This window comes from Bison bison, unplaced genomic scaffold (assembly GCF_000754665.1).
Source record: "Bison bison bison isolate TAMUID 2011002044 unplaced genomic scaffold, Bison_UMD1.0 scf7180017864522, whole genome shotgun sequence".
NCBI lineage: Eukaryota > Metazoa > Chordata > Mammalia > Artiodactyla > Bovidae > Bison > Bison bison.
In genome coordinates this window covers 2237598-2258109 of record NW_011495073.1, presented here as the reverse complement: position 1 = coordinate 2258109, position 20512 = coordinate 2237598, and the positions used below count along the sequence as shown (strand labels likewise).

General features: G+C 46.5%; 1 protein-coding gene across 1 annotated transcript in view; it reads right to left on the bottom strand.

Annotated features, from left to right (window-relative positions):
- The window catches only part of IKZF1 (IKAROS family zinc finger 1 (Ikaros)), a 99353-nt gene that overhangs the window by 17113 nt on the left and 61728 nt on the right, over nucleotides 1-20512 (bottom strand). Inside the window, exons 4-7 of the mRNA XM_010831054.1 lie at nucleotides 17599-17658; nucleotides 10851-11111; nucleotides 4940-5107; nucleotides 823-948 (exon numbers count right to left, since the gene is read on the bottom strand). Of these exons, the coding sequence (XP_010829356.1) occupies nucleotides 823-948; nucleotides 4940-5107; nucleotides 10851-11111; nucleotides 17599-17658 (615 nt within the window). The remainder of the gene's footprint in view (nucleotides 1-822; nucleotides 949-4939; nucleotides 5108-10850; nucleotides 11112-17598; nucleotides 17659-20512) is intronic.

Sequence of the window (20512 nt, the reverse complement as noted above, 5' to 3'; positions counted from 1 at the left end):
GTATGCACACCTCCATCCAACAAGGATTTTTCCAGCAGTCATGCTAAATGAGCAGTGTTTTAAAGGGGTGAACTTGAGCTGATCTATCCATAAATTTCATGTCTTAGAAAATCAGAAAGGTGCTTTTGACAATACTGCTGTACCCTTGAGTAAATTCAGCCCTTTCCATACTCTCTCTGTTAACACCTTTCACTTCAGCTTGTCTCTGATCAGAGCCAAACATCTTGAGATGCAACAGATACCCAGCAAAGCATCAGAGCAGGAGGGAAAAAAGAAGTTTCCCTCGAATCCCGTGCCAGCTGCAGGACCACAGACAGTCAGGGTCTTTCAATTCCCCATGTGCCAGGCAGGTGCCAACATTGATGAATCAAAACTTGGCCTGAACACTCTTATTTGATCCACTTCATAAAAAAAAAAATCATTTTTATAGCCAGATTTCACATCTTAGCACAAAGAAGCAATCTATACTCCTAGGTTAAAAAAAACCATCAAAAAAAAAAAAGCAGAAAAGTAAAAACCTGAGACTTTCAAGGGTCGCTATGGTGATGGACAGGGAGGCCTGGCGTGCTGCGATTCATGGAGTCGCAGAGTCGGACACGACTGCGCGACTGATCTGATCTGATCTGATGATCGTAGAAGCTGATCCAGATTTTGGGAGGGAGGGGTTTCATGAGCACGTGCTCCCTGGCGAGAGGAAGTCTGGGAAGGCTGGGGAGCAGGAGGCAGCGCTAGTGAGACTTGAGTGGCCGGAGCCGCCCCTCCACCCCCGCGCGGGCGGGGGCGCGCGGCGCGCTGCAGGCAGCCTGTGCCCTCGGAGCTTACCTGGGTACAGCGTGCCTGGGAGGCCCATGCTTTGCAAGTAGTTGTGGCAGGGCTCTTTGTGTTCCTCTAAAGAGCTTCGCTGTTTATAGCTTCGGCCACAATATCCACATTTGTGAGGCTTACCAACTGCGGGAGACACAATGGAGTTCGAGACCCCGATTAAAGAGCGGCCATACGTGTCGTGGGAAGGCATGCAATACACTTCTTATCAAAAAGGCAAAAAAATAAAAAAAAACACAACCCCTCCATTCTTGAGAGCTAAAAGTATTATGGACTCAGTTACGATGACTGAATTTAAAAATGTGAGTGATCAGGGGTTTCCTGAGTGTACCAAGAACTCCTGTCGCCTTTTTTTCTTTTTAACTTGTTCACTGTCCAGCCTACCAAATTCTCTCCTACTTAAACCATGAAGTCTGTCTTTTAACTGAAGAAAACAAACCACTGCAGTGTGATACCAGGGATGCCCAACACCAAGGCAGAGATGTGCGGAAGATGTACCCACGCTGGCAGGATAATATACACAAGTCAGCCTCTTGTCCACTTCTACACCACGGGCCACGTCTGGCATGACATTGGTGCCGGATTCAATGCAATCAAAGTGAATTCAACTCCTAAATTAGTCTGAAACTAATAATCTGAGGTCTGGAAGAAACCACAGTGGATAAACAGACTTTAATGAAATAAGCATTCTGTTCCCAAAATGTATTTTCTGGTTCTAACTTGGAAAAGCTCTATTTTCTCCCCTCAAAGACCCTTAGAATAGTGTGGCTTCTCTTCAATAGAGCACCCTGTCCAACAGAATTCACTATGAAGGAGGAAGTGCTCTCCCCCTGAGCTGTCCAATGCAGCAGCCATGAGCCACGTGTGAACACTGATTGAAGTATGGTCTGTGCCACTAAGAACAGAAATTTGAACTCTAATTTTAAGTAATTAAAAAGTAAATGGCACCTATGGCTTGTGGCTACTGTATTGAGTAGTGTACTTCTATGCACAGTTTAGTTCTCCACGAATTTTATTGAGTGATATTTTGGGAAAAGACTAGCACAAATCCGTATCATACCTACATTTAAAGATTATAATAGATAGCATTTTAGGAGATGAAATGGATAAAGGATATTCTATTAATTTCCATCCTAAAGCCAGAATCTTCTCATTCTTTCCTGCTCATATTGTTAGATTTCACATATTTGAGAGTATTATGTCAAAATCTATGCCATCCACATAGGAATGTTTGGTGAAATGGCTTAACCAAAGTTTGTATTGGTTAAATCTCTTACTTGGGTGAACAGAAGCTGCAGTTTAAGACAACCAGGATGAAAACCAAAATTTGACTTCTGGAACATTTACTAGTGGGGAAAAAGAATAATTCTTTATCTGGAGAGAGTGCTGTATCCCTAACATCGGGGAAACAACACTGAAATATACAATATTGCTTAAAACTGCACTTTTTGTTGAGTATGCCCTTTAGAAACTAATAGAATAAAGATAACTCACTCCATGTCCTTTCCTGGAAACACTGTAACTTAGCAAATTCCTGTACATGTGGCCTGAAAACCCATTTCTATCTGAATACCCATTTCTGTCTGAGTATATGATTGACTTTAACTCTGGAACACACTTCAGTTCTTGGAAGCAACTGAACTACAGTGTATCTTAAAGTGTAGCCCACTATTTTGTAGGAAGGAAGGTCACGAGCCAAGCTTGCAACTTCCAAAGAAAGCAGAGAAGAAGGGAGGGGGACCCCCCCACACATCATTCCAGACCACCCTCTTATTAGTATGGGACAAGTCCTATAGCCGGAATCTCAGGCGAACACCAGTTGCCAGGGAAAGCCACCAAGTTGATGGCAGTTTTTAGTGGGATGGGAGTGCGGCCACTTCACAATGGAATGGAACACAACCTCACTTAGGTTTGTAGACAAAGGCTGACGTCTTCATTTTGTTCCTACGAAATCATCTTGTAGAACCTAAATCTCTGTTGTTTTCTTTCTTCCCCCAGGAGCTGTGTGTCAGTGGCACTTTCTGATGGCAGAATCACCAGCAGCCCTGGATCAATGATAGTTCTCCCCCTATAATTTTATCTACTTGCTCATCAGTGAATCCTTAATGGAAATAAACTGTCCAAAGCCTATGACTATCTATATTGTTAGCCATACTTGGAGCAGGATACCATCACGCCACAAATGAAATAAGCAGGAATGGAGCCAGAATAACCTAAAACACAGCACTAGATGTTTCTAATTTCACCACACGACTGATACACAGAAGAGATTTCTTTGCAAACCAGAGTGATCTGGGATGACAAGGGTAGGTGTCAAGCTAAGACTGAGTCTTTGCTTTTTCTACCAAAGGGGTGCTGTGTATCCTACCAACTCCAGTGAAGCATCACTACCAACTTTGATGGTGTTGACTTGACTCTACCAGAAGGGTACTGGTGAAGTGGCTCTGTCCCAGACTTCCTGGTGGGCTCTGTAAACAGACAGTGTAACTGTCACCTCTGAAGCCTATAGGGACCCTGTAAACCTTCACCTCTCAGGGGACAACACATGCACTCCTTAATATCCACGTTGCAAGCATCCAAGAATGCTCACTGTCACGGTGTCATCATCCCACTTTGGGGAAATGCCGTCTTCCTGTCCCCTGCAGCAAAGTTCTCCTAGCCCTCAGCAGGGCCCTGGCCCAGGGTCACCCACTGATCTTCTGATGTGGGACAAGCCATTGGCTTCAAGTGGCTCCTTTCTCAGGAGATTTTAGGATGCTCGCCCACACCACACCATCCTGGATTTCTAAGAGCACCTAGGAGCCTCCTCTATGCTGATGGTCAGGAAGGAGGTCAGAACAAGGAGAGATGGCTGGGCCGAGCACTTGAGAACCAGACCAGCAGCCTGCCCCCCACAACTGTCCCCATGGCCTTCCGATGAGTCCCTTGGGGAGGACATCTCCACCATACTCATAAATGCCCCCCAGCCCCCTTTCTAGGACCACTCACAGAGCCACACGTTCACTGGGGACTTTTCCAAAGGTGAACCCAGAAACCCCTCCCTGGAGACCTGCTGCCTCCTCCCTGTGCCCCTGCCATCCCTTCACACGCATCGTGGCACCTGGTACACACTGGGCCTTTGCTGTCTCTTCCCTGGGGAGCTCGACAAATGTGTGAAGGCTTCAAATCCTGGCCTTAACTACACTTGCTTCCTATGGGGGAGAGACCACCTGAGTCCAGGCCAACCTTCTCCAAGGACATGCACCCCGTCCTCCAGGCCAGGGGCCTCTTTGAGGTGCTGCCCTGGGGGTGATGGGGAGCTGCTGGTCTAGGCAGTGAGCTCCCTGAGGGCAGGGGAAGGGCGTGATGTCAGATGCCCCCAGGGACAGCACACAGGTCTCACCCTGTCTTCCTCTGACCTGGAAGAAGACAGGGCCACTGGATCATGGAACACCAAGGAATTTTCTATAGAGGCAGGAGATCTAGTATAATCAGAGGTTGATCTGGGCTCCCAGGCTGGAGCACTCCAAATACTGTGGAGCATTCACAGATACCATCGTCTCACCGAGACCCCAATTACCTGGATGGGCTTACAACATTCTGGTAACAGCTCCAAACTGGCCTCTCCCACCGGGGCCTCAGTCAGCCTCTGGTGTGACTGCTACACTGGGTCCCTTTGGGCCCATTTGGCGGTGCACCAGGCGACACCTTTGCAAAGAAAACTATCCCCATGATGACCCCCGACATGCTCGGCCTTAAACAGCAATGAGGGTGTCTTCACAACGATCATGGAGAGATGTGTTTGGAAACTTCGGGGCATTGGCTGCAGACTCAGGACAAGGGCAAGCTGGTAAAATCTTTGCAAAGAAAAACCCACTTACCTGAAAAATGGGATGAGGAGGACTCTTAAAATATTCTAAGAGGAGACGTGTGTGTGTGTGTGTGTGCACGAGCGTGTGTAATATTTCCCCACCCTTCTCCTCTGGTTTGTTGGGAGACCAGAGCACACGGCGGGAGGGAGCTGATGCTCTGACTGGGTGCAGCCAATGCCCAGGGGACTGGCCCTGGGAACAGGGCTGCCCAACAGGGAGCCAGGTGCCCCTGAGCTGAGCCGCCTGCGCCCACCCAGGGGACCTACCGGAGTGTGTCCTCAGGTGGCCGGTGAGGGCATCCCGCCGGCGACACGCATAGTTGCAGAGGTGGCACTTGAAGGGCTTCTCCCCCGAGTGCAGCTTGATATGCCGGAGCAAGTTGCCTTTCTGTGTGAAGGAGGCCCCGCACTGGTTGCACTGGAACGGTCTCTCTCCTGGGGGGACAAGAAGGAGAGCGGTGAGAGCGGAACTCGGCGGGGACAGAGGAGGACACGGCGAGAAAGTTGTTTCCCACGGGCCTGGTGACTTCCACCGGCTGCAGGTTTGATAGAACATGAGGCTTTCAGACTAAACCTGCCAGTTCCTTAACGCTTCACTGGTTGGGTCAATTTGATCTGAAAATCTAATTTTTTTTCCCTAAATCAGAATGGCACATCACAATGCAAATTCAAACTCATTTAAATAAAGTGACTGCAACATTTTGTGATGAAGAGCCACTCTTCCTGATCAGCAGTTTTGGAATAAACCAATATCCAATTTTGCGTGTTGTGGCATTTGGTGGGGGTTTTAATGTGGCTTTTTTCAAAGGGTCTTTAAAATATGCCACTGAAGCAGCAAAATAAAAAGGAAACTCATTAAAAATGCATTTCAGGATCACAAGTTCATTTCAGCGTTACATTCTTATATTTAAATGAAAGGCACTTCATTATAACAGTTATAATAACTTCTTTTCATTTACATTTTCCCTGTATTTTCCCTTTCAATTTCTTCTCCATTACCTGTCTGTCCCTATGCAGGCAAATCAGGAAAGAGACAGACAGAGTGTGAGGGTGGGAGGGAGAGAAGGAGAAAGACTGAATAAAATGAGAAGTTGAGAAACTGGAGGGACGGTTTCCATCATCCAAAGAGAAGTCCTTAATCTCTGTCAAAATCTGAGCTGCACTGAGGGTTCTGGCTTTTTCCTTTGCCTCCTAATCCTGCAACCTTGAAGCCAGTATGAAGTCTATCTGTATCTACTGAAGTCAGTTCTATTTTCAGTACAGATATTCTAAGAGATGAAATTCAGTTATTATTGGGAACTCTTTCGGGAGCAGAACCGCTGGAGTGGTCACAAAAACAACAGAACAAAACAAAAAACCCACTGAGCTCTCTGCTGTGCGTCAGCTCATGTCCCCAGACTCTGAGTCCAACAACGGGATGGACAGGCCGCTGCGGTCAAGAAATATGCTATTGACTAGACACAGGTCTCAGAATCTAAAATCAGTGAATATTTAACTCTCACTTAAAACAGGGATACATTTGTCATGTTTAAGTAAACATCAAAACTCTTTAAAAAGTGCTTCTTTTTTTTTTAGACAAAAGGCTTTGTATGACCATGATATCTGGTATTGAGATACCATGAAAATGCACTTCCTAGTAACAACTTTACCTTAGGGAAGAAGAATGTGTTAAAATGTATTTTAACAATGTTCCCAATCGATCTGCATGATTTTGGTGAACAAGACGGCACTTATCAAGAGCGATCAGAAGTGCATCTGGTACTATATCTACACCAGATTAAATTTAGAAGCCTGTGTTGGCATCTGAATTTCAAGATTATCATCATTCTTAAGTGGGAGGGATAGATGTGCTACTGGAAAAACTGAAGCGAACTTACAATGATATTCAGTTATAGACCATTTGGAATCCTGACAATAACAATATATTCGTAATTTTCCAAAGTCTGTATCTAGATTGGATCTGACTGAGCAGAGGAAGTCCAGCAGGTGGAAAGGTGATGGTAAAAGTAACACTTCCTCAGTCTCTGAGTTACAAGCCCACACTAGATGAGGAGGTTACAACAGCTAGTAGCCAGCAGAACCAAGGAGCATCTAACAGACATTGTTAATTTTCGACTAGAAACACTTCAGGGCCTTCCCCCACACGTGTGTGTGTGACTGCGGTCTTTAGCTCCAAGCAGATGGAAGAAGGAAGAAGAGTCAGGGTGACCGGCAGGGCGGACCCTTAGGGTGAGTGTTCTGGAGAGCTAGGCGGTCCAATGCCATGAACATGATCATGACAAGGATGTGGACCGTTCCTGGTGACCAACGTGCCTCGGTGTGACCCGTGCCCATGTGACATGCCCCCTCTATGCTGATGAGGTGCTGGGCGCCTGGCTTCTCCTGAGGTCTGAAAGGATGCAGGGAACACTGCCATCCAGCCAGTGTTGTCAGCAGAGAAAGGACAGATGGTTACAGTCATGAATCCCTCCAGCAGAACAGGGCAGGCAGGAAAGACAGGGGCCATGACTTCGAGAGTGAAATTTGTCTTCTAATTTGCTCTCATGTAGCCTGCTGGGCCTGGTGTCTTAATTCCACTGGCAAGCTTTCCTGGAAATCTATTTGTTTCTGACTGTTGTGCCAGCATGAATATGTAACATGGGGCCTGGGGACTGGAAGAGAGCATTCCCTGAAGCCATGACACGAAATTCAACTCAATGTGGCTTCCCTTTGGAGGTGTTAGCAGGAAAGGGCCCTGGAGCCAGAGGGCAGAACTCAGCTCATGATACCTGGTCCTTCTGCTGCCACTGCCAACTGCTTGCCCCTACAGCATGCAGCTGATGGCGAGTGAGCCCAAGTTCCTCCAAGGCTGTGCTCCCTTTTATTTAATTGGGATGAGGAGTTTTGTATCATTAATTCAAAATTTAGTCTGTAATCTCACTGACTCTGTAATCTGTCATTTCAGGGACTCTCTGAAGAACGCCTAAGCTTTTTTTCATAATTTGATTGGGTCAAAAAGAAAGTCCATGGACACCTACATCATAAAATTTCTGATCCTGTATCCGAAGAAAGTGAATTTATAAATATATTGAACCATAAGGATTTGCCTGGGCTTACTGCAGTCATGCCTTGGATCAGCAATCAGCATGCTGCTGCTACCGCTGTTTAGTCACTGAGCCATGGACAACCCCATGGACTCCAGTCCACCAGGCTCCTCTGTTCACGGGATTTTTCCAGGCGAGGATACTGGAGTGGTTGCCATTTCCTTCTCCAGGGCATCTTCCTGATCTGGGGATTGACCCAAGTCTCCTGGTTGGCAGGTGGATTCTTTGCCACTGAGCCACCTGGGAAGCCCAGCAGCCAATGTGAGGCTATGTTTACAAAGCCTAATGGTTGCACCTTTTCACCTACAGATGGGCACAGAGCGGGCACAGGGCTGGACAGGATAACCACAATTCAGACATTTTTATTGATGCTTCCCATTAAAAACCCTATCATTTAGAACCAGGATGCTACACATCTGCATGGTGGGGTTCTCCCTGCATTACACACTCCTCTCCTAACAGCCTCCCTCTGATTCTCCCGGGAGCCCTCTGAGGTTGGCAGGAAGGTGTTACTATGATGTTTGAGTTAAAAAAAATGAAATTGAGCAGCAAAACTGGGGAAGCGAAATGACGGCATCAGCGGACCACTCAGATGAAGGCAGCCACAGCCCTCGTGGTGCTGGTGATGAGGGCGGTGGCCCTGGGCAGGCGAGTCTTCCAGAAGGAAACCCGGTGTGCCCAGCCCACTGGGTGACAGCAGGTGCAAGTCCAGGCTCCCCGATGAAGGGCCCTCTGAAGTGGCAGTTTCCGGTTCACTATAAGCTGCACCTTGAGCCACCTACAGACAGTCTGGGTCCCTGTTCCAGCTCCCAGCATCCTCTGGGTCTGGACTCCTGTCTGCATTTTCACAGGCCCTCCGGTGAACTTTACCTTTGGGAAATGCTGCTTTTAGGGAATTCGGGGCAGGGCTGGGGATTAGCAAAGCCTGCCTTTCTGATACATTCCCCTCTGACCCCACGAATGCGGATACTTTGTAGTGTGTCTACTCAAACCTAGTTTGGCCAACATGTTGCTATTTCTATAAATACCAACCTACCACTATATCTATGCAAAGCAGAAAAGCATCATGAAGGCAATCCAGGAGTTCCTTGTTTCAGGTTTTGTTTTTTCCTTTTTAATAGAAATCAAGCTGGAATCATACAGCTGATGGTCTCTAAGTCCCTCTTTTTGGAATGAACTGTTCCGTTAGCGGCACACTCCATGTGTTGGTGCTTATCTGGCACGTAGCCATTATTTGTGGGCAGAAGTGGGCAGCAAACAGACAGTCTACTCTGCATATCTATACTTGGAAGGTTTATCATTAAATGCAATTATTCTTTTTACCAGGGCAGGCAGTCATTATAATCTGGCCATTTAGTATGCCAGCATTTCATTCAGTTATCAAATATTTATTGAAGAGAACTTTCACTGTATAGTGAGGTTTTACTTGATTTACAGGAAAGTAATTCATTTGTGAGGTCTATTTCTCTGCCAGGAATGAATTAACATGGGTCCCAGTGCATCCTGTAAGGGGTCTCTCACCACATAACTTATGTTCACTTTAATTTCCACCTCCCGACTACTCTCCTGTGAGCTTCCCTTAGGGCTAGATGTGCTGGGGATTGTTCATGGGATAATTGGGGGATTGCCAGGCACATTAGGGAAAACAAAGTTTGCTAAACTGTATAAGTTAAGTTTTTATCGAAAATGAATGTTGATTGAAAGTAGACATATTATACAGTTTTTCCAGATGGATGACAACCAAAAATCATTTTGGGAACTGCCTGATTCAAATATACAAATGACAACTCTACAAAGATCCGCATTTCCTTACAACCCAGCTGTTTTGCTCCACGAATTTTCTGAGTTCCTGCTTCATTTTTGATAATCAGATAAGTGTGTGGCCCAGGGAAGAATCACATGAGGTCGCGATGTTCATCTTCTTCCTCACTTCCCTGAGCTAGATTACGAAACTCACTTTGCCTTCTCAGTCTGCTGTTTTGCCAGTTTGCTAGTCTCCTCTTGTGGAGAACAGTGGAAGACCCTGGCTTTAAGATAGCCTAATCCTAACCCTAACCACAGCCCCTCGCCAGTACCCCTGGGCAGCAGGGGCTCAGGTTATGTTTATGTCCAAACTTTCAGTGATCACTGGAGTTGGCACATTTATTATGCTTTTTCCACCTTTAGAGCAGAAGAGTAAAGTTTCTATTCGGTTCTAAAGACTATGCATGCCGTTAAAGGTAAGGTGTGCCCTGTTAATATTTTATTTTGAAGACTCTTTAGGGCCGCTCGCGACACTTCCGGTGGGGAAGCACGTGACTGGTCGTGCGCCATGACTGCACTCGGGGCACCCGGGCGGGGCAGAATGTAGACCTTTTGTCTCCAGCCCCCAGTGTGGGAACACGTCAGGAGCTTGGGTGCAGCCTTCAGTTTGCACTCCTTCATTTCTGGATCCAGAATACTTTGTCTTCTGCTGCCAAAGCCTCCATCCCCCACATCCGCTAGGTCGGGGGTTTAGGTATTAAATTCTTTACCAATTTGACAGGGTCTCCTGCATTGCAGGCAGAGTCTTTACGGTCTGGTCCACCAGGGAAGCCCTCATATGGGAGCTGGTGGCAACCAAACCATCTCGGTGGGAGTCTCGCCTGGGAGGAGAAGCCTTCTGAAAACAAAGTCTTTCTGAAAGACTACACTTTGCTGCTATTCCATCAGGATTCAATGAGTGTTTCTAAGAATCAAGTCCTGTTAGTACGAATACCCCCAACATGCATCTCCCATTCCTGGTTTCTCGGTGGACAATCTGAGGAGTGGATTTCAGGGCATCAGTCTCTTGCTCTGTTTGGTTTTCTTATGGGTGGACCATCTGGCACAGCCCCGCCGCCCCTATTTAGCGAGCAGAACCTCAGGCCCTTGTCAGAACTTGCACACCTGTTACCTTTACCTTTCTGTTTATAGCTTTAGTTTAGAGGATCGAATTGGTGCATGTTTAGAAATCCTTCTGGATGAACAGGGAGGCTACACCTCGCTCAGGACACTCGGCCGGGAGGGGCCTTGCCCTCTGCGACACACCGCGGGCCCCTCCGGGCCACCGAAGGAGGAGCTACGCCAGGCCTTACCAGTGTGGCTTCTCTTGTGGACCATGAGCACATTGGGGCCGATGCAAATGATCCCACAGACATCACACTTTAGTTTGCCGTTAGGAAGTCGAATGCCTCCAGCTCCTGACAAAGCTTTGCTGCCTTGGACACTGTGCGAGCCATTCATTTTCTCTCCGGAGGCATCGAGCATCCGCAAGTCCTCCGCACACTCTTCCCCATTCACTTCACAGGCACGCCCATTCTCTTCATCACTCTGAGTCTCTACTTTAACATTACCGGCTGAAAGAGACAATACAACACAGGGGCCGCTCAGTGTCAGGCAAAAACAGAACAGCACCGCCCAGCAGCGAAGCGACCCAGTGGGAGCGACAGCTTCCAAACAGAGGTTCTCAGCACCTTATCCCGGGGGACAGCAGCCCGGCCTGGACCCGTCCGCCCACAGGGGGCTGTGACGTGTGGCAGTCAGCATCTCGGGGCTGGGTCAATTGCCTGCCCTTTCTGTAGGTCCAAATGGCAGAGGGTGAAGATGTGTGGAAAAGCTATTTATAAATTCTCACTTTAGATTGGGGGGGCATGGGGGGCTTTCACAGGGTAAGGTCACCAGGTCCACCGTGACAGCCCCTCTGGAGTGACCAGAGGCCAAGTCCAACACCCTGTGAGCCAGCAGAACCCCTGATCCCAGAAGATAAGTGATCGTCAAGTAATCCACCCCACACGGGTGGGGGGCCCTTGTTTGGCAAAACCCCCTGAGAAGTGCTTATCTAGCTGAGAAAGTCCCCTTAAGCATAAGGATAACCATAAGCTTCCTTTCCTTCATTCATTCATGTGTTAATAAATGTGGGGACAAAACTCAGCAAACACACCCTCAGATTTCTGTCTGCAGATTCCTGAAAGAATTTTGTCTGTTTCTTTGGCACATGACCACTCTAAACCCTTCTTATTCTGTAGTGATAATAAAACCTGTATCCTAAAGTAGGGCCACGAGCCTGAGGGTTCTTCCAGTTGCTCAAGGGTTGACTGGGATGGTCTGTGAATGTAAACAGATCTGTACTAGCTTTTCAGAAAGAAAGACTCATGTGTGGGCATGGGGAGGGGGAGCAGGGGAGGTGAAGGGCTCTCGGTTATGATACAATAACCACTGTCCACTTTGCATTGTTGCTTCCTCAGCATCACATTTAGGGTCATTATTTCTGTCATTCGTGTGTTTTTCTTGGTAAAGAAAACAGATATTTGGTTTGCACTCTTCTGAAACAATGACTGATAAGGGATGGCTGAGTCCAACACTGTGAGGACCAGGAGAAACTGCGGTTACACTGAAAGCCCTCGTGTTCCTCACAGTCTCTACAGATGAACAAGAGGAAGGAGGTAAATTGTACCAAGTAAAATAATCAATGAGATAGACAGCAACCACGACTACAAAGTTTTTGATTGGTGTTGTGAATCAGTGGTTCTCCCACTATGGTCCCTGGACCAAAAGCAAGTCCCTGAGAACGTGCTGGCAAGAGCAGACTTTGGGGTCCACCTCAGACCCACTGAACGAGACCCACCCCGAACCCACCCCCTTGGACACATCCACTTCCACTGGAGTCTGAGAAAGCCTGTGCTAGGAACAAGCTGGTTGGACTCAACACAGTTCTCGTGATTGGCAAGCTCAGAGCTGGGACTCTGAAATCAGAATTCCTGGTTTGGAATCTCAGCTCCATTCTTTATAAATGCTGAGATCTGGTACAACGCATGTACCTGCTCTGTACCTCAGTTTCCTCATCTGTAAAACTGGAGATTGTCAGCACCGGCCCAACTGGAGCTTTGAGAGAATTGAGGGGGTAAAGAGATGGCTCTCTGCCATTGGGACCCACAGCCGGTCCCGGAGGCAGACTGTGGGCGGCACAGGTAAAGCGCGTCAGGAGTGAACAGGATGAGAACAGTGGGAATGGGAAGTGAGGAACGGATGTCATCTTAAATTTCACAGATGCCCTGACGCCACAGGTCTTGACACTCATCTGACAGTAGTCCATGAAGGCGGGACTTTGTCATTTTCTGCCAAGTGACATTTTCTCTGAGAACTGTATTCATAGACTCAAGAAACCAGGAGGCTGAAAAGGCCTGAGATCCGTTTTGTAAATTACCCTCCGATCACTGTGGATCCTCTGGTATGGTTTTATGTAGATGTATTCAGCACCACAACAGGCTAAGTGCAAAGAATAAAATTCAGTATCGTGTGATATTCTAGTTTTATGAAAAAAAAATAGGAAGCCCCCCAATTTGGGGGTCCCCAGATCCCTGAGCAAGGTCAGGGGAGAGTAAATCACGGGGACTGGACAGAGGGTTGGAGTCACATGGAGACACATGGAGTCACAGGAGCCAGCAGGCACATGCTGGGGATGCAGATCTGGAAGCTGCCTGCACTTGGGGGAGGAGGGGAGGGGGAGGAATTCAAGGTCAGACGGTCACAGAAAGGTCTGTGGCAAGTGAGAGGGGAGCCGGGGGTGGAGGTGAGACCCAGTGGGCCACACATCAGCCACTGGCTCAGCAGATTCAAGCATGTGTGAATTTTCTCTCCGTGTGTGGGGGAAGTTCCTATCTCTCTGTGGACAAATGCACCCCAGCTGCGTGGGAAAGGTGCAGAGACGCCCCCAACCCAAGGCGGGTGTCCACGAGGAAGGGCTCTCGTCTCACGGGGAGGTGAATGCAAGTGGCGGTCGTATTATTCTTGTACATGACGGAGATCAGGGCAGGGAACTGTCTTAATATGTGGCAAACACAGATCCGATCTCAAGAGTTGAAATCTAACATACATCCATGTTCAGTTCAGTTCAGTTGCTCAGTTGTGTCTGACTCTTTGCAACCCCATGAATCAGGTCCACATAAGGCAGAAGACACACTGGAGAAACACAAGCTCAGACAGAGCGTTTTGGCTTCACTTCTGTAAATGTGAAAGTGGCTTCAGGGGTTTTTCGTGATGGTGAGCTTGACTAGCGACGTGGCCCAAGGACAGTAGATGCTGCAGGCCTGGGGGCCCGTGTCACTGGCCTACAGAGTCTCCCTGCCGCATAGGCTGGAGCCTCCTTTAAACAGGGGCACACAGTCCGGAGCGGGTCAGAAGGAAGCTCATTCCTAGATGTCAAGGGGCCTGGACGCGCTGGGCTCAGACACAAGCCTCGGGCTGAGAGCAGAAGTGCCCCCCGACCCCAGGTTCCTGAACGAAGGGAAGCAGGAGGAAGACAAAAGGGGGACTGGAGGTCCTCCTGAGGGGGATCCCTGCTCTGGGAGCCCTCCACACTGCTGGAGGACAGAAGGCAATGCCTGGAGCGTGGTGGTAGTGGGCAGCTCTGGCAGCCAGGCTTCCACTCAAGGCACCAGAGGGGCAGGTGAGGGTGTGGAGGGCCTGCCCCTGCATCTTGTAGGCCTTCTCGGGAAGGCTCTTGGGTCTGAGAGCTGGTGGGTCCGTGGTTTTGAACTGCACACCCCGGAGCACTCAAGGGCACCAGCCTTTGCTCAAAGTGAAGGAGGAGACTGGGACCAACTTCGGCCATCCGCAGGTTCACACCCAAACACTCCAGAGCCCACCCAGAGACAAGCAGGGCCCCTGCACCCTGTGTGAGAAGGCCATGTGATCAGCCCTCTCTTATTTTCTTCCTCAGGCCCATCCTGTCATCAATTCCAGGAACCAGTCATCCTTCCTAACTTGCACTTAGTGTTCCGTGGTCCAGCCCACGGATGCTGTCTCTGTGGTCATCCCCTCTCTAAATTCCTAAACCATTCCATCAGCTCTGGTTCTTTGGACCCCAAGCTGCTTAGTTGCACTACTGCTTCTATGAAATGTTATACTCTCCTTGAATATGGGGATTATACTTATAAATATTTTGTAACTCTGTCCTTCCACCGCTTAGAAAAATGTCAAACTCAGTATGGTGCTGAGTGGAACTGATTAAATATAGAACATGAAATGGAGACTTTGTGTTTCTTGACCCTGGAACGCATTGGTTCAGGCCTAACCGTGCAGCTAACTTTTCCACAGAGTCCCAGGAGCTGATGGACGAAGCCCCGGTGTCATTATTTAATAAGCATGGCTGCCTGCAGAGTGGATGTGCCTTCAAACCCTGAGCCAAAAGCCACTTTCTTTCCAAGATGCAATTTAAAATTTGGGGAAATGAAAGTCTCGTTTTTACACATCTCAGAGGCTTTCTATGTTATTAGCAACAGGACAGTCCTTAGAGTGACCCTGGGTGCCTGGTCATTAGCACACAGACAAGGTTAGCCCTGAGAGAATCCAGAGAACTCGGGGTCACGGGGGCCAGGAGGCCTGGACCTGTTGCCAACCATTGTATGCCTCATGAAAGATTAAAACGTGTTAATGCAAATGGATATAGCACACTGGCGGCCTCGCCTCACAGATAGATTCTGTTTCCCCATCACTTTCCTTTCCCTTTAGAATGTGTCTATATATTTATAGGTGAGGTAAAGCATTGGTACTCAGATGGCATTGTTCCACTGAACAGACATTCCCTAAACTATGAGTTTAGACCAGGTAAGCTCAAAATGCTCAATATTTTAAATGAAAAATCAGGAGACAGAAATATTCCTGCAACTGGTGACTAGCTAGGAAAGATCAAATATATTTAAGGTGTATCTTGAATGAAGGTAATTAAAAATTTTAGATGAAGAAAGATGTGTAGAAGTTTTTGTGCTGCCTCTAAGGGTTTATGAAAACTTTTAAGCACTTTAAGGTTAATGAAACCACTGATTAGAACTTATATCATTAAAAATGCAGGATTTTTCATTGCAAGGAGGCATGATTACTTTCTTTACTTCCCTAATGGGAAGGTAGCCATTCCCTTCTCCAGGAGATCTTCCCGAACCAGTGACTGAACCCAGGTCTCCTGCATTGCAGGCAGATTCTTTACCATCTGAGCCACTAGGGGAGCCCTCAACTAGAAATATGTTTATCCTTATTTGATGTTTTGGGTTTTAAAAGCAATAAAATCAGGGAGAGATAAAAGAGGAAGAGTATGAAAAACAGAATGAGTTACTAGCATTTATTTACATTTTTCTCAGGTAGCAGGGGACACAAATTGAGATAGAATAGGGTCAAACAGTTTGTTTTTAATTTTCAACAAGGGACAAGAAAGAGGTAAATGAGGAGGACAATTCTCTATCATGACCACTAGGTGGTGATGTTGGCCCAGAACAGTTGGGTTGCTTGCTTGGGTGGGGACCTCGGCAAGATCAACAGTTGCAACTTGGGTATGTGGGAGGGGGTGGAGAAGGAGGAGAGAAGAGATACTAAAACCTGTGAACCCAACTGTATAAAAGTAAAGACAGGAAGGGCATTGAAACGTGTATCATCTGTCTTACAGTATCTGCAAGTATTGTGTATCTTTATAGGCAGCAGTTTTTACATACTGAAGTCTTCACCAAAGGATCTTCTCCAACACTGCAATGTGCTTGATCCTAAACTTTCTCAGATTTAATGAAAACATGTCAGAATGTATTATCTTACTCTTAAGTGCATTTGACTTTTTAATATTTCAACAAATATTTCCATATTTCATCTCAAAATTAATATTAGTTCTCTGTGCTAGTACCTTAAAAGTGTTTTATGTAATCACATAAGCACACATATAAATACACATATACACACATATAAACATTTATATGTACATGCATATAATCTCACAGAAATAAATATCAAGCTGTTTTAAAGTCAATTCAAAGGAACATTAGTAAGAAAGAGAAAGATCTCTGTAACTTTTATAAACTGGAAAAGCAGTCAGTGTAGGTTCCAAGAAAAGGGGTAACCCTAGGTTGGTAAGTGCTAAGCCCTTTTGCTGCCAAGAGTTTTTCATAGCCAGGATGTCATAAACCTTTAACTGTTACTGACACCTTTGAGCTTAGAGTTTGTGTTAATACTTGTTACAGGATTAAGCATGACTTATGATATTGTTTTATAACATTAGAACATTTACCAATATAGGCTCTGAAGACTACATCCTAAGGGGGCAACCAACTTGCACCACTTTTAGTATTCAACTCTCTGGACATTTTAAAAAAGCCCTTTCCACTTCTTAAAATACTCCTTTAAGGATGTCGCCCAAATATATTTATCATTCATCATCTCTCAATACCTAAAAAAGAAAAATGAAATTAACATCTGCGTTGGGTTTGACAGCTCAGACCAGGAACGTCCCGCACACAGAAGCACTCAGCGTGTCTGCTCAGGAAGTGAGGACCACGAACTAACGGCCTTGATGCCCTGCGACTTTTCTCCTCTCAGTTCTGAAATTAATACTTCCGAGCTACAGAAGGAGAGCACGCATCCTTCTTTGTCCTACAGAATTGTACAAGGCATCTTGAAAGTTTGTTGGGTTATTTAACGGTGATAGAAAGTCTGGTCAGTATCATTATACTCAACCAAAGAGGAGATACTGGTAACATTCATAACGAAACTATTTAACAGCATTAGTAGAGTAATAATTCCGTTAAACTATTATTACTTCTACCCTTACTGTTACTGCACTGCCACCATGGAAGGCACGCTCCATGTGCATCCAACAGCCTATGATAAAACCAGGCGCCCACACCTCAAGTGTTTAAGTGGAGTTCTCGGTGGCAGATGCTTAATCAACAGCATGACTGATATTTATCTCAATGCTTCAAGTATGGAGGAAGGTGATGAAAAATCATGCATTCACAATATTTACACTATGGGAACTGAGTATGAAATGAACATGCATTATCGTTTTCTAGAAGCAAAGTGTATACTTACGAGAGAAAGAATTGGGAATTATTGCATGGAAATCCCTAAAGCCGTCAGCCCCATAAGCCGCTGCAACAAAGAAGGCAAAAAAAAAGCTGGGCTGTAACACCATCCATGAGACAGAGTAAGAGTTTAAAAGAAACTATTGTTGTTGTTGTTGTTGCTGTTTTAAAAAAGGAAAGTAATATTACTCCACACCATTATTTAGCTACCAGTCTGGTACTGTCAGCCTTCAAACCAAGGGCTGAAATGGCAACACAGTGCTTACTTCGAAACGGGATCCCACTTCCCAGAGGTCTGAGCTCATGGCACCAAATCGCACAGATGCTATAGAGTAACCTCTGGTGTGCTGAGCATCTTAGGCACTGCTTCTGGAACATTCTAGAATGGTGAGAAACCCTTCAGCAGAATGGGTACAGACAGGTCCAGGATCTGCTCATCATAGCCGAGCTTCCCCTGGGAAAGTGCTTATCTTCAAAGAAGCAGTGTGACTCTTAACGGGCTGACTGCATTGCAAATGTTCTTCCTTTGGCTTTTTCTTAGAAAGTCCTCACAGAAAATTAGAAAATGTTCATGCAACACACTGGGTGGGGAAAAATTTGTGTTTTCCCCTACCTCAAAGTGAACTACCAATTTCTGTGGGTATTCCTTATCAGCTGCCCTCATAAAGACTATCACCACCTCAAATTGCCAAGTTTTTTTTTTTTTTTTTTTCTGTTTTATAGGTTAGTGCTTTCCAGCGTGTGCCTATGTCTTGGAACTTAACAGACACTGCACATCACACACACACACACATGTACACACACATTAGTTTTGTCTGCTGAAGTGACACCCCAGTGGCAGTCTGAATTACATCCATAGAGTAGCTGCTAAATTAAACATGTTGCTGAACTACTGAATAGCAGAGTTTCCTGCAGGAAACAGACCTACTGAACTTGGCTTAAGCCAGTGTTTTCCAAACTTATGTGCCCACAGGCCCTCCCCTCTTCCGCATGAAAATTTCAGTAAAATATTGGGAGAATGGGAAACAGTTTTTGAGACACCGCCAAAGCTATTCCTTGAAGTTGCTACCTGAATCACTTCTCAGCAAACCCTCAGCCTTCCTGTCTTCCTTCTGATCATCTGGATCTAACAGTCAGCACTGGTGTTCCCAGCCCCCTGCCCAGCAGGGCTGGCATCAGCTGGTCTGCCTGGTCCACCCGTGCTCCACGGTCAGCAGACAGTCAACCAGGGACACTGATTTCTCAGCGACCTTTGCAATTCTGTCGTCTTCAATGAGCTCCAACTTCTGAAGCCCCGAGCCCTCCATATCACAGGGTGCTACCATCTCAGATGAGGGAGAAAAGGCCAAGATGTTTTGAAAGGTCAGTATTACCTTTTAAAATCAGGGACATCAGAATACATGGCATAATATAAAATTTTCTGATTAAATGACATCACTGCCTTGCTTCTCTGAGAAATGACTGAGACTGCTGATGGGCTTGAGCACGGCTTGATTTGAAAGTCGACCTCCTGGCACCCCTTTAGCTAGAAGCCATGTATGACAATGAGGAAGGGGAGGTGAAGGTGGAGGATCAATAGAGAGGATGAGTGAAGGAGATGAACAGTGTTCATCTAAAAGCTGCCTCCCCGGGAGAAGATGTGCACTCGCACAGGTCCTGGATGATCAGAGCATAGTCCTTAAAACGCCGAAGCCCATCAGCACACCTTGCATTGAATATAAGTAACAGTACCGCACATCATCAGACAGCGAACGTTACCCATTCACCAAGGGCGTCAGTTCTCTGCTTATCCTCTGTAGCTATAACGTTCTGCTTCCCCAAGGAAAGCAGAAGAAATTCACTCTTGCTCGGGCACCACCTACGTTCCTGCAGGTACCAACTTTTGAGTTCAGAAAAAGGAAAGCTCCTCTCTTCCTGCGGGGAACAAGCACACAGTAGGGAAGTGTGAACACTCTCCTGTCCTGCTCTGTCCCATCTCATCCCATTTTACTATCATCAGTCCAGTACCTTATGGAAGGCAGGCACCAGGAACTCTACAAACAACAGGGACTTGTCTATAAGCTCTTTCCACAAACTGCCTTTAGTCCCCACATGATCCTGCAAGGCAGGGACCATCACTAAGGCACCAGGGAGGGGCTGGGGCTTCCAGGAAGCCCTGGAGTCGGTCCTCTTGGCAGTGACTGGGGGCCCAGGTGAATCTGAGACCATATGTAATTAACACAGAAACTCACTACTCCAAATACACACTCTGCCTGCAGGATGGGGCTTTGGGAGCTGTGCTTTCTCCACTATGAAGCTGGAGAGCTTAAAAGTTACTGCGGCTGCACAGAAGCACACACTGAGATGTGTGCGCACACACTCACCACGCATGGGAGTTACAGAGCGTTTACCGACAGAATTCCCCACATAGTTAACACACACACACCACTGTATGTGAAATAGATAACTAATAAGGACATCCTGCGTAGTACAAGGAACTCTACCCAATACTCTGCAATAATCTATATGGGAAAGGAGCCTAAAAGGAGTGGATACATGTACATGTATAACCAAATCATTTTGCTGTGCACCCGAAGCATAACATCGTAAAGCAACTATACTCCAGTATAACATTTTGAAGTAGATAAGCAACAAGCGTATATTGTGTGGCACACAGAATTACAGCCATTATTTTGTAACAAGGTTTAAAGGAGTATAAATTGTAAAAACACTGAATCACTAAGCTGTACACCGGAAACTAATATAATTCTGTATATCAATTGTATTTCATTTAAAGATAATAAAATAAAGAATACATATGTTTACTAAAATAAAGAATCCCCCACATCATTAAAATGACTACAAACAAGTGGTCTGGAAAGTAAGAGTCCACCGCCCCCCGCCCCCCGCCCCCCCCACCCCAGCGCTGCCTTCTCCAGGGC